The 14,645-nt window shown below is 43.3% G+C and overlaps 1 protein-coding gene across 2 annotated transcripts in view; it reads left to right on the forward strand.

Annotated features, from left to right (window-relative positions):
• Nucleotides 1-14,645, forward strand: part of SNX4 (sorting nexin 4) — a 467,422-nt gene that overhangs the window by 406,907 nt on the left and 45,870 nt on the right. For both annotated transcript variants that reach the window (XM_085647507.1, XM_085647506.1), the window contains one exon: nt 6,532-6,677. In XM_085647507.1, coding sequence (XP_085503633.1) covers nt 6,532-6,677 — 146 coding nt within the window. The remainder of the gene's footprint in view (nt 1-6,531; nt 6,678-14,645) is intronic.

A 14,645-nucleotide genomic window follows, 5' to 3' on the forward strand; every position in this document is an offset into this window, starting at 1 on the left:
TGGCTGCTCTCCAAAAATATTTTCGCAATCCATTCACAAAGGGGAAGGTGCCCCCTGGGGCCCCTTCCTGTTTGCGAGTGGCTTACCACCAACTTAAAGTAGGTGGTAAAGTGCGATTCGCTGTCGCAAAACAATGCTACATACCATTCTGACTCGCTATCAGGCAGGGAAGCCCATGGCTCATCCCTTCCTAATAGCAACTCGTAAACACTATTTTGCGAGTCACCGACTCGCAAAATAGTATTTGTAAACACCACCACCCTTTTTTGCATCTGCAAAAGGGCAGATTTCCGTTTGTGACCGCAAAAAACAATCGTACATCTGGCATCTAGTTCCTGTAAACCAGTCAAATGTTCATTGTTGTCAAACGGTGTGTCTGCCGCCACTGTGCCAACATTGTCGTGGTCTGGGACCCACATTCTCACCCCAAACAGGATTTTTTCTGGAGTATGACCACTCAGGGATGTTCTTGGCATGTTAAGTGCCCTCTGGACCCCATAAAGGTGATAGGCCCAACTGCAACTTGAGCCTTGTACCCTCACTGTTAAAATGGCTTTAAGTCACGGTTCTTCCTCTCGACTACCGAATTTCCCTCAAATTGATAGCGGGAGGAATACCACAAGGTGACATCCAAACTTCCCATGGCTTCTTTGTAAGCCTGAGATCGAAATGTCGGACCCTGGTCAGAATTTTGTGTGCCAATTGCGTATGTCTCGATGATGACTCACAAGTCTTTGATAACAGTCCAGGCGTCAGCTGACCGCTGTGGCCATACAGACAGGAATCTGGAGCATGAATCTACTGCCACCAAGATGTACTTGTATCCCCGTCTGATTGTAAGGGACTGCAGTAATCCAAATAAACACAAGCTAAAGACTTGTTTGAAATCAATAGAGGTGTCTGTTATGGACGTGCTATGGTGGAACATATGAGGACAAAGTCCTTGGTCTGGTTAGTAAGACCAGGTCACCATTAGCGCTGCTTCAGTAATTAAATAGCAGTAATCCCTGCGTGTGCTGAACCCAGACCCCCATGAGCAGCTAGTATTAACCCTAATATGAGATTAGTGTTTGGTATAACTTTATCTCCCACTCCTGGTATGTGAGCATACGGTATGTTTTGTGCATCAAACTTGTAGGAGTACTTGCGTGGAAAGCCTTTCGGCAGGTGTTGTTTTCTGCAACATTGACAGCCACCATGATGTCTGATGAGGACATATAAATGCTGGTCCCCGAAAACAAGTGCTGGCGAGCCTTAGCTACAACCACTGGCTCCAATTAAACACTGTCTATAACTCTTTCTGATTCACCACTGATTGGCACCCCTCCAGTAGATGACATCAACACTTTCCACAAAGTGCTTGAGAGCGCGGCAGTAAAATTATTCATGCCTCTGCCAACTTCACTGGACTATAATTCCTTTATTTGAAATGTATCAGTGAAGTACTTCTGAACCCATGCTGCCTTTGGTTTCAAGATTAATCAAACTAACTATGCAGCTATTTCTGACACTGCTATGATTAAATAAGCTCCTTATACAATGCAGAAGTATAGGCCACAAGAGCAAGGCCCCTTATTTATAAGATCAGATTTTGTTCTATTCACAGTCTAAAGATCTAGTAAACAGTATGGTATAGCTCTTTCCTCTGCAGTCAAGAGTGAAAAGTATGCAGTACCACTGATGTGTCAATATAATAAGACTAGAGAACTGCATTTTTCGAGAGATACAACCTCAGCAATATGTTAAAGAGCTGCCCAAAGCCAAAAAAGCAACTTTTGAAGAATTCTTAACAAGGGCATAATGGTCTCAAACCAATTATTCTCTGCTGCAGTGGGCCTTACAGATTTGGCAGCTCATGATTATCATCATGGTCTTACCCTGGGGAAGTCATCTTGGCTTAGTTTCCTGTGCTTAAAGCCAGAAGCCCCAAGAGTTTATATTGAAATTGCTGATTTTGTGACCGACGTTGTTCAACTTTCAAGCAGCGCATGAAGATCGAAGCTGAAACAGTGTAGGTGATAGGGCTATAGAAAATTAGTCTAGACATCCCCAATATCAATGCCCGGAAGAGACATCAGTTCCAGAAGAGAATTCAGACTCCACAGTGGCTGCAATACCAACCTCAACAGAGGCAATTGCTCCAGCAAATGCATCTGAACAGAGGTAGAGGAGGTTCATTCTGTGTTTCTGCAGGGAAGTCCCCCGTGTGAACCGATGACTCCTTATGTCTTCTTTTCCACCGACCTCTGTGGTGGAGGAAGCACCTCAGACCATCTTCCAGCATGGCATTTTATTAAAAAATACATATAGATGCTGAATATTGTACATTGTTGCTACTTGCTTAGGTTCAAGTCGCCTGATCTGGTGATTGCTTTGACGAAATCTGCACCTTACAATCAAGATTAATTATGTTGGGAAGTCAACATCCTCATAGAAAAAGTAAACTTGAAAGTGTCCCATTATCCCAGAAAGGAACATAAACTTTCTTTCCCTACTTTTAGGGTCAAAAGAAGAGACCCAAGTAAGAATTCAAGCCTATTGTGGGGTGAAAGACAGCAAATAAATGGAAAATATTCACGATGAGGGTACTTTATCAGATCTACCCTTAATTTCTTTAGGGGTACTGGAAGTGCAACTTTGAAATCCAAGATTCTTACTTCTACATCCAATTACCTAGAAACCATAGAAAATTCTTGAGGTTTATGATTGGAAACAATAACGTATAGTAAAATGTCCTCTCCATCCAACTCAAATCCGCAGCCAGAACCTTTTCAAAGTGCATGGCAGGAGTACTTTAGAAGATACATATGTATTCGTATCTCAAAGAATGGTTTGCCAAAGCTTTGACAGCAAAGGCAAACGCTTTTATTCCTGTCTAACAGTGCATCTGAATAAACAGGGAGGAAGGAGAAGGTCCACATAATTATCTCAGGGGATACTTAATCTGGAAATGGCTTATTGTGTGAAATCGATGAATAGCAGCACTCGGTCTCATGGCTGCATTGAAATGTGAAGATACCCCCAGGAAAACCTTTCAGTAGAGCCACAAATAGGTTTTAAAAGTGCTAAGAAAAAACTTAATTTTTTGTTTTCCGCAAATAGATGTCTTTGAAGATGCAAACAACTAAAAATGCCAACTTTGCTTTCAGAAAATTCCCACTGAGAACAAAGGGAAATGCACTTTTGATCGACTGGTCAGGAAAGTTTTTGTACACTTTACATCCGACCGCTGTGAAACCATACTTGATCGTCACATTGTCCTACTACAAGGCCCAAATAATCTTATAGATCTGCATTGGACCCTAGAATTATGATGCGTTGATCTGTTAAACCTCAGAATAACCCCCACAAGAGAATGTCATGAATTTTAGACGTCCTTTTAAAATTCGGGGGGGAGGTACATCTTGTTGCTATTACGACTTTTGGGAAATGTCCATCCCAATCCTCTTTTATCAAGGTCTGAGTCATCAGGTATTTTCTCGAGGATATAAGGACAGTATTCCAACAAATTAGTATATCTTAACTTCCTTGGACGCCGAACATAGTTCCTGCTAAGCACATAGGTCCACCATTTAAACCAATACACAAAGCCTCCTTACAGCGTTTAACTTGAAGGCTGTTTTCCTCATAGCTATTATTTCAGCACATAGGATTAGAGAAATCCTAGCCTTGTACTGTCATAAATCTTATACAGTTTTTCACAAGATTAGTGATAGGGACACGCCCTAGCTTTCTTTTAAAGGTAGTTTCAGGCTACCTTAATAATCAAACAATTACCTTGCCCTTTTTTAGATTCCATATACTCCTGCCAAAAAAACTCTTCATGTTGGACAGTGCTGAATGTTTATCTCAACAGAATTATAGACCTTAGAAAATGTAAGCACATTTGTTAAATTTGGCCCTGTCAAGCCTGGGTTAGCCACGGCAGGGCAATTTTCTCATGGTGAATGCTTTTTTATATGGTACTGTATTACAATATGACCAGCAAATCGTTATTGGGTAGACTCAGGGTTCACTCCTTGAGCAGCATGGTTGCTACTAGTGTTCTACTGAGAAACTTATCAATAGCACAAACCCGCAAAGCAGCCTCGTAAAAGTCTATTCATACATTCACAAGGCATTACTGTCTGGATCAGACTTCGCTGGTGACACCCAAGTAGGACAGGCTGTGTAGAGGAACCTGTTTGCATTGTGCATTTATTCCAACATTCTTTTCCCTGCTTTCTCCGAGTATTGGCTTGTTGTTATTTTCTGTGCTTATGACTATTCATAATGATACCCAACAAAGCAAAAGAAAATGCTCTTCACCCCATAGAGCCTGCTCCGTTTAGTTTGAAACAGGGGACTTAAGCCTTACTGACTACAAAAATGTGAAAAAATAAATTTACCCTATTTATAATCTTGATTGTAGACCATCGAGCCAGAGCTGTTGATCCAAACCAAAGACCTACTGTATTATTAAGTTATTTTATTATGCAGCGCTACGTTTTACAGATGCACACCCAGGTACGTGCGTGCAATGCCATCATTTCACATAGATGACTGCACGCCCCATTGCATCTTTCAACATTGTTTACGTTTCATCAGCAAACATTTTCTTAGCGGAATGGCATCCAGGGGCAAACTCTTGGACTGCTGGGCAATCCAGACACACACATGCAAACATAAATCTAATTTTTATTTACATGAAGCAACGGCGTTGATTAAAAGCTGGGGATTTGTACTGTGTTTAAATGATTATAGCAGAGCTCACAGCAGCTAACAGTAAGTAGCAGGGACCTTCTTGATGTAGATTGCGTACTGATTAGGCAATATTAAACTTATTCTATTAATCGGTTTTAATCAAATCAGATGTACACATGGCCGTTTTATCTCCAATGGCACCAGACCTAAATATGTAAATTTCTAGGAAAGTGACGTTGACCATGCAACAAACAAATCATACAGCCTTAGTGTTTGGTGACCCCCAATAACCCTACACGTAAGGGAACTTCTTTGACACAATTCGTCATACCTGATAACTAAAGCAGTTCCACATAAAAATGATAACAGCCCATCAGGGCTCAGCTCCTAGAGTCAGTCATGGCATTTAATAAGCTGTGTTTTATTGCAGGCAGGTGTCCGTAGGGCAGTAAGGGTGCAAGGCACCCTGGTGCAGGCAGACAAAATGGGCATCCGCTCTGCTGGTGGGCTATAAGAATAAAGCCATAACTTGAATTCAGATGCATTCTAAGACTCCTGGTTCTCTATGCCGCTGCACCTAATGCACTAAATATAGCTCCGCTTCGGCACATACGGACACTTGTTCATTACTTTATGATCTGTAACTGACCGAATGTTTTTAAATGCTTGTATTATTTTTTTTTTAAAGCATTTGCATTGAGCAAAATCGCAAGTAAATTTCTTTAGTGTCCGTCAGAAACAAATGACCTTTAGCCCCTAGTCATCCAAGTAAAGATTCTGCCCAGTGTGTGCCCCAATGCTGTATGGTCCCTCTAAAAGCAATTGCCAAAGTCAATAGATCCCAAAGGCGACACCTATTGGCTATGCCAATGCTTGTCTTGCGATTGAGCGTATCCTTGCATCTTGTATCCAATTGCATTCATAAGAACCACTGATTTCCTGTTATTACAGTCAATGCTAAGCATGTGTGTCTACAGCCGCACATGTTACGAACGGAAACTGATGCTTACCCTGTAAGCATCTATTCATAGCGTGTAGGGCTTTAGATTCACATGCACCCACTCATCTCCCTGGAAGCCTGTATGTTTTGCATCTCTTGCTTACTGCATTTTACTGCACATTACACTTGACGCAACATAACTGCGTTGACACTCCATAATACTCTCACCTGCTGTGCGAAAAACAATCTAAAATGTAGTCGGTGCCCATGCACTTTGTACATCAAGAGGAGGAATCATAAGATGTTGTTGATTTGACAGACTTCTTAGAAGAAAAACAACTTGTGAATGCCCAAGCCTAACACTAGATGGAAGGAGTTTGCTTAGCATATGAAAAAGAATCACTAGGAGGCGAACTAGGATCAGAAGTAAGTAACTTTGAATATTGTCTTCTCCACATTTAAAATTGCTCCACAGTTCAGAGTTTTCCTGCTCAGAATGAAGATTAGCATGCAGAATCCGTTATTGTGCCCAAATTGTGCACATTTTCAATCGTTCTGACCAGTTATCCTGGGCAAATGGGCACTATGAGAACTGTGAAAAATAGTGAATGTATGGCATTCCTGCAAAACTTGGACTACTGAGATTCTGTAATTATGGCCTTGGAGGTTTTGCTTGAACAGTGCATCCATCTAACTAAACTAAAGTAATTTTACCAGTAGTCACTTACCTTTTTAGTCTTTTGGTCTGACTTTACCTTTGTGAATCGGGCCCAAGGTGTTTCAGAAGATCTCTAAACATTGGAGAGTTAATGAAGATGCATAAGGAAATAAAACTAATTCTGTGTATATTTTTTCATTCCTGTTGTAAGCTAGAAAACTCTCGACTTGCATTGTTTTTTCAATTTTAGACTGTGAGGACGTTCTCCTTGAAGGGGATGACCAGCAAACTGTTTGGACAAGAAACACCTGAGCAGCGAGAATCCAAAATAAAACAACTTGAAGAACAAATTGATGAAGGAGAAGAGCAGCTGAAGGTTAAAAACACAGAGAGCAGGTAAGTTATAGTAAAATGAAATAGCTGCCTATATATGTTTATATACTCATTTGACCATTACAGGATGTTATGATCATTTGTATAAACCATTTCTGCAATTTGTATGGTCCCCTTGCTCTTTAGGAATCCTATACCGTTCTAGGTTTCTTACTGACTGTAGTCACAGGGATGGGGGAGGGACTCTGAACATCTTATTTTGTTCTGTTTCATATTGCATAGTACTGAACCATAGTGGATAGTCGATGGTAATTATCTTGTAAAGCTGCCAGCTAGACCTAGTCATGGATCCGTCTAGTACATAATCCATATGGATGTTTGTACAAAAAACTTTTGTCATTTATTTTATTCTGCTGAAGTACACAGTGGTCCAAGGCTCAACTCTGGGTGACTGTTCAGTTTTGAGAAATCGCTGCTATTTATGTGGCATTAATACAATGTTGTGCACTTGTGGGCATGATATGTTTAAGTTAATTTCTTCAGATTAGTTTGTAAAGATTAGTGAAAGTATATAGGTGTGTTGTTTAGTGCTAATACGTAGCCAACTACATGGCTTTGGTACCATGTTGTGTTTTTGATGGTGCTAGGTGATGCTTTCTGGGTTCTATTGGTGCTCATATGGGCCCTCATATGGCTTTGGTACTGGGTTGTGGGCATTGTAAATATAGGTATTCTGTCTAGTATGCACGTTTGGTCTAGAGTAATCAGTAGGCTCTGGGAGTTTATTTATGGGAGCCAAGGAGGGCTGGTCTCATTGTATTTGTTCAGTCCTATCTTTGCTTGGTCGGATATATATAGAAGTGTCCCTGTCTGCTATGTTTTAATGGGTGCTGTGGCATCGTGTTTGGGACAACATACAGAGAACATAACACAAGCCTTGAAAGTATGTACGCATCTCTTAGAAGTTCGCTACAACGATAAACATTAAATACATAACTATGTTGGAAGTGAGTGATAGTCTGTTTAAGGATTATGTGGTGTTTCTGAGTACTGGGTGTCATTGGTAGCATTGTGATAGGAGCCTCTAAGAACTATTGCTGCTGTGTTGTATGCATGTTTGGTGTTCCGTCTAGCATGTTCTGTTGGATATTGGGCTGTTCCACATGAGAAGCCATCAATGCACCCCCTACAACTATAACTAATAGATCACATATCTTTCCTTTAATAAACTAAAATATTGATAAGTAAGATGATATATAATCTTCTTCCAGCAGTTAACATGCTTCTGTCATTTTTATTATTGATTTCATATCATATTTATATTCTCAATAGGCAGCAGAATATGCACCAGCTATATTTCTGTACCCTCAGATGAAATTGATCAATTGGCAGATGTTGGCAAGTGGCTAGTGGATTGGCCCTTATGATGATACTGTTTGTATGTCCTGATTCTATGCTATCATGCATCACACATTTATACAGTTAAGCGCTTTTATTACCCATGTCATTGGGCATTCTTTTTCTCTTGCGACGCCCTATGCAACATTTACACTTTAAATAAATTGTTCATATGGGTCGTTCATCCTGGCTGACTGAAAAAAATCCTATGAAAATGAAGAATATTTTCTCAGAATTAACAGACTCTGCCAAAGGGTGATACGAGGTTTTAAGACCAAGTCGCAAATTGTTCTAAATCCGGTAAGTGTATAGTGAAGACACACAGATGTCAGTTGACCTTGCTAATGTACCTCTGTAGAACTCTGGGGTGTTCACAGATTTTCTAACTTAGATTTCAGATGGTAATGTAGTTGACTGAGGATGTCCTGAATTTTACTTTACTTTGTGCATCCCAATGCAATCCACCTTTTATCTCTCATTCTATGAATGAAAGCAACTACTCATGCCTTCTACCTATTTCTTTTTATAGCAAACTTTATTGGGGTTTTACAGAATATGTATGAAAGCACATTATTGCAGTGTACATAGTTAATGTCGACAATAGAGCAATAAGGCACTTGTGTGTCTGGACCCCGAAGTCAACAAACACTCCCTTCCCCCCCTCCTCCCCTGAGTCAATACACCATCACAGAATCAGTAGCGCAGAGTGATATGTGTGCGTACCCTAGGGAAAAATGTAGAATAATGCATGCTATTCTCTGTACTGTGCATGGCAGTTCGTGCAAGCATCAGGGGGCCTTAAGCGTGTCAATGAGGGCTCAGTGTGTTCCGTCGTGGGTTCAGGTTCTGTGACCCTGCAGGTGAGGCCACGGGTGAGTAAGATTCCGGGGTAGTAAAACGGTCTACCAGCTATTCCCAAGCCCTCGTTGCCTCTATTGTTCCCATCCTGCGTCTAGCCTCTCGTAGTAACTATCTCCCCTCGCAGTTCACCCGCTTTTCCATTTCCCTTCTCCATGTGGTTGTTCAGGGCCCGCCCAGTGGCTTCCGATGTTGTACAATTCCGTACTTAGCCAGAATATATGCCAAGTCTTGGAATTTGCTTGTAACTTTAGTTATAGGTGCATGTGGGAACCACCCAAGTTGGCAGTGGCTCGGGGAACAAGGAACCTCCCTCTCAATAAGTCACAATCGTAGTTGTGATCTCCTCCCAAAAAGTGCGCAGTGAAGGGCTCGCCCAGAAGATATGCAGAATATGTGCTTCCCTCTCCCTGCGTCTGGGACAGCCTGCCTCAGCTATGTGGAACTATCTTTCAATCCTCTCTGGGGTAAGGTATGATATATGCAGCACATAATATTAAATTTGAGGCATGCATTCCTGGAGATTTTCAGCACTAATTCCAGAATAGTGTCCCAGTCTTTGGCAGTGATAGAAATCCCCTAATCCTCCTCCCATTGTGTATCTAAGCTTTCCGGTTGCTGGTAATCAGTGTGTATTGCTTTTTATAGGCAGGAGAATGTTTAAATCCTGCCTGCCATTGAGGCCACATATTGGCAGCTCCTCAGCGCAAGCGGCTCAGACAAGCCTGCACCCCAGTGCTTCCTTAGTGCAATGGTAAGTGCTCTGTGTAAAAGAAACTGGCTCTGTGGTAGGTCAAACCCTGCTCAGGACTCCTCAAACGGCAGCAGTTCTGAATCTCTAAAGAGATACCCCAGCTTCGTCGCCCTTTCTTCAGTCCAGGTGCCAATACCCCTCCAACATTCACCATGTGGCAGATAGATGTTTTAACATTGAGAGAGGCAAATCAGGGGAGTATGGGAATTAGCTATGTGTGATCTGCAGCCATCTATTCCAGGAGATAGCGAACACTCGTAACTCCTGGGTATCAACAGTTGCAGATCATCTCGCTCTCAAAAAACACCTGACTGAGGTCTTATGTAGGTGCTAATGGGCTCAGATTCTTGGCAGGATTTTTCCTGGTCTCCAGCCATTGGACCAGCCAGTTAAGCTGGGCTGCTATAAAGTACGTCCCAGAGTCGGGGACTGCCAGTCGATGTGGAACGCTGCGTTGTGGCTAGTTCCACTAGCCTATAGTCTGTTCCCCATATAAAGGCAGTAATTAAGGAATCCAGGTCTCGAAACATTGCTCGCGGGACGCAGACCAGGAGCATTCAGAAAAAATAACAGAGGCGCGGCAGGGCCACCATCTTCAGGAGAGCAACATGGCCAACTGCCGAGAGCGGCAGTGTTTTTCAAAAATCTGCAGAAGCCTGACCTACATTGCCACCCAATAGGTCAGTGTTATTGTGGTTGCCCCTAATACCCAGGTATGCCAGACAATGGGGCTCCGACTGCAGGTGCTCCTGTCCCTCTAGTGGGTTTCTGTTCAGTGCTGTAGAGAAGAGTGAGGACTTCTGCCAATTTTACTTAAACCCAAAGAGCATGATAAATCTCTCCAGCATGTCTCTAGCTCTGTCCAGGCCCCCGTCCTGCATTGCAGAGAAAAATCAGTAAATCATCGGCATACAGCACTATGTGATGTTTGTTGCCTCAAATGCTCAAGCCTAGATAGCTGTGACCTGGTCTGCATAGTTGGCCAAGGGCTCCATGGCCAACACAAAAAAGCAATGAAAGCTCCTGCATTTGCCTGATCACAGTCCTCAGCATCCAGTATGGCCAGCAGTCTTCTGATGTGTATGTCCGTGTTAAGACCTGGTATAAATCCCGACTGGTCCGGGTGAATCAATTTGGGCATGTGGGTAGTAATCTGGTCTCCAGTATTCTGCTTAATATTTTATATTCAATGTTTAACATCAAGAGTTGCCTATATGCTGTGCGATTGTGTGCCGGCTTCTGTGGCTTCAGGGTGAAGATTAGGAGCACTTCTTTGAGCTTTAGGGTGCTTTGCGATAATTTTTAAATGTCTTACAATAGTACTGTATATTTTTTTATTATGTGTTGTTTATATCTGTATTGCTCACTTTTATGGCTCCTTGGAGCCGGATAAAGTTTGATTGATTGAGCGCTTCCCTTGTAGTGTCTTGTAAGGACCTCATGTCCTTTGCTGCGGCATACAAGGCAGCTAATCTGGGTGCCAATTCTGCGTAGTAGGCAGCATAAAATTCCGCTGGAAGCCTATCCATTCACGGGGTCTTGTTGCAGGTTATATTTTTAATAGGCGTTCGTATCTCCTGTAGAGTGATATTTCCCCCCAGCTCCTCCATCTTCCAGGCATGTGAGGTGCGGCATTCCAAGGTATGTCTGAGTCGGCGTGGTGTCATGTGCTCTAACACCTCTATATAGAGTTGAATAGTATTCAGCAAAGAGGTCATTGATCTCTTCCTCTGAGTATATTCTGTCTCCTTCCCTACCATCTAGTTCGACTATAGGGGCGCCACGGTTGATCGGATTGGCCAGCCACGTAAAGAGGGACCTTGACTTGTCTCGCCTTGCATGGATTTGGTCTATATATTGTTTAAAATCGAAACATCAAAGGCGTTCTATCTGGACCGCTACGGTCTCTTTAGCCTCTAGGAAGTCTGGTTGTGGTTACGGGCATCCCGACCTGCAAGTTTCTATGTCCCGTAGGGTTTGTTAGGCAGCTAGTAGCCGTGCCATTGTTGTCGTTAAAGTATTGGATTATTTTGTCCCTGATCACTTTCCTGAAAACCTGGTCCTCCAGCGACTCTGGCTTCAATCTCCAAGTAGGGATCCAAGGTCTAGGCAGGTTCAACTGCATGTGTAGGAGGACAGGGTTATGATCAGATACTGTGCGGGCCAGGCATTCAACAGAATGCACTAAACTTTGGATTACTGGAGTGCAAATGAATGTGTCTAAGCGGATGTGGATTTCATGGAGGCCAGAATAGTCCCGTTCTTGTGGGTGTGCCTGAAATCAACTAGCCCCAGTATTGCTGCCAATCTCCAAAGGCTTGGGCTGTCCGCACTGTTTGAGAGTCATACAGTGGAGGGTGGGATCCATCTCGTTGGATTTCCTCTACGAAGGGTATCATTTTTAGTTGGGTTAGGTAGGTTTACCTAGATGGCCACCAAGCCAGGGGCCAAAAACTTAGGTGCTCCCCTATCTATCACAAAACAACGTGTTCTTGCAAAGGGGTCACCTGCATTTTAGTCCCGGGCTCAGTGGCCATCTAGGGGACCTACCAAACCCAAACATTTCCGGAAACTAGACACACAAGGGAGTCCAGGGAGGTGTGGCTTGCGTGGATCCCCAATGTTTTCTTGCCCAGATTCCCCTGCAAACCTCAAATTTAGCTAAAAGAAAAATCACTTCTTCCTCACACTTCCTTGTGGGAAAGATGTGAGAGCACTGGGGCCGCAGAAATTTCCTACCACCCAGCATTCCTCTGGATCTCCCGATAAAACTGTTACCTCTACAGGGAAGGTCCCAAATACTTAATGTGGAGGCTTCAAAATTATCGATCACAAAACGACCTGGTTTTGCAAGGTGGTCATCTGCGTTTTTGGTCCCGGGCTCGGCGGCCATCTAGGGAAACCAACCAAAACCAGAAAGGTCTGAAAAGTAGACACTTTGAGGTTTGCAGGGGATTCTGGGTAAGAAAACACTGGGTGAGCCACGCAGGCCACACCTTCCTGGGATCCACAGGGTGTTTAATTTTCAGAAATGTGTGGGTTTGGTAGGTTTCCCTAGATGCCCGCTCAGTGTGGGACCAAAAACGCAGGTGACTCCCTCGCAAAACCAAGTCTTTTTCTGTGGTTGATAATTTTGAAGTCTCCACAGTACATTTTGGGCCATTTCCTGTTGTGGGCACTTGAACTACTCACACAAGTGAGGTACCATTTTTATCGGGCAACTTGGGGAGGGGGGTGGGGGGGGGCTGGATGCTGGATAGTTGGAAGATTGTGGCTCCTAGATGACTCCAGAACTTTCCATCACAGAAATGTGAGGAACATTCTTTTTTTTACAAAGTTTGAGGTTTGCAAGGGACTCTGGGTAACATAATCTGGTGAGAGCCACACAAGTCACCCCATCCTGGATTCCCCTGGGTGTCTACCTTTTAAAAATGTACAGATTCGTTAGGTTTTCCTAGGTGCCAGCTGAGTTAGGGCCCAAAATCCACAGCTAGATACATTGCAAAAATAGGGTCAGTTTTCACTGGAAAAATGTGACGTGTCCACTTTGCGTTTTGGGCCGTTTCCTGTTCCGGACACTAGGTCTACCCACACAAGTGAGGTACCACTTTTATCGGGAGACTTAGGGGAACATAGAATAGTAGAACAAGTGTTAATATCAATTGACTTTCTATGCATTTCTTCCTTCCAAATGTAAGAGTGTAAAAAAGAAGTTATTTTGAAAAATGCCATCTAATTCACATGCTAGTATGGGTACGCACAAATATGCCACTGCCGGATCTAGAAAACACCAATGTTTCTCTGACTATGGGTGTTGCCACTCCACCAGGAATCGCAGCTGGGCTGCCTGGTAGTAACGCAATAGGTAGGGTATGCCCAGTCCTCCAACAGTGATTTGCACGCTTCCTAGCCATTTTAACACGTGTTCCCCTCCAGATAAAGGTTTCTATGGAGTATTGTAGTTTCTTCAGTACAGAAGGAGGCAATTGAAGCGGCCGTGCCTACATAAAGTATAAGATCCTAGGTAGTAGGGACATTTCTGTAGCGGCTGTGCACCCCAACCAAGAGAGAGGGCCACGTGCCAGGACTGAATCAAGGATTGCGCTGTAGCCAGCAGGGATGTGTAGTTGTGTGTCACCAATTTCTCTATGGTGGAGAATAACTGAATGCCCAGGTAAGAAATTTCCTGCGTCGTCCATGATAACGGAAAGGTTGCGGCTAAGTAGGGCTGCTCGTCTCGCAGGATAGTAGGTTAAGGCCCTTGGATTTGGTGGCATTCACCTTAAAGTCTGATGCCCTCCCAAAGCGCTCTAGTTTCTCTAGTAAAGGGGGTAACAATTGTTGAGGCTTGGTAATTGCCACCAGCACATCATCAGCATATAAAGCTATATTATGGAGTTGGCTTCCCATCCTAACTCCCTCAATAAAGGGATGTCTCCGGACACGCTCTGCCAACGGCTCTATGCATAGCGTGAACAGGAGCGGCGAGAGAGAGGACACCCCTGGTGCGTTCCCCTTGAAATAAGATAGGGATGGGATAGCAAGCCATTGAAGCAGACAAGTGCCACTGGATCTGAGTAGCTGGCCCAGATCCGTTGACTGAAGCAGGGCCCACAGCCTCCAGGACCAGTTGTATAAAGGGCCAGTGCACCCCATCTAATGCTTTTTAAGCATCGATCAGGAGAAACAAGGCCTTTCTGAAAAGTCATGTTTTCGGCTTTTAAAGATTGCTATGATCAGCCGGATCATGGTAGTAAAGTACCGTAAGTCTCTTCATCCATGTGGCATGGCATTTAGTGTGTCCCCCACTAAGTCTGCACCGAAAGTGAAGCACTACATGCATTATATCTATCCTTTCAGGCTTGGGTTGACTACACCTTCCACCCAAACTGAAATGCCTTAGATCACCGAGTCTCTGTGAAATAACAAGAAACAATAAAAAACCAAACATAACAAACGAGCACGGAGATGTGGGTAGAATTGTGATAGCCAATTGGTTGTCCTACTTACATTTCTTCAGC

Source organism: Triturus cristatus, chromosome 3_2 (assembly GCF_964204655.1).
Source record: "Triturus cristatus chromosome 3_2, aTriCri1.1, whole genome shotgun sequence".
Taxonomy (NCBI): Eukaryota; Metazoa; Chordata; class Amphibia; order Caudata; family Salamandridae; genus Triturus; species Triturus cristatus.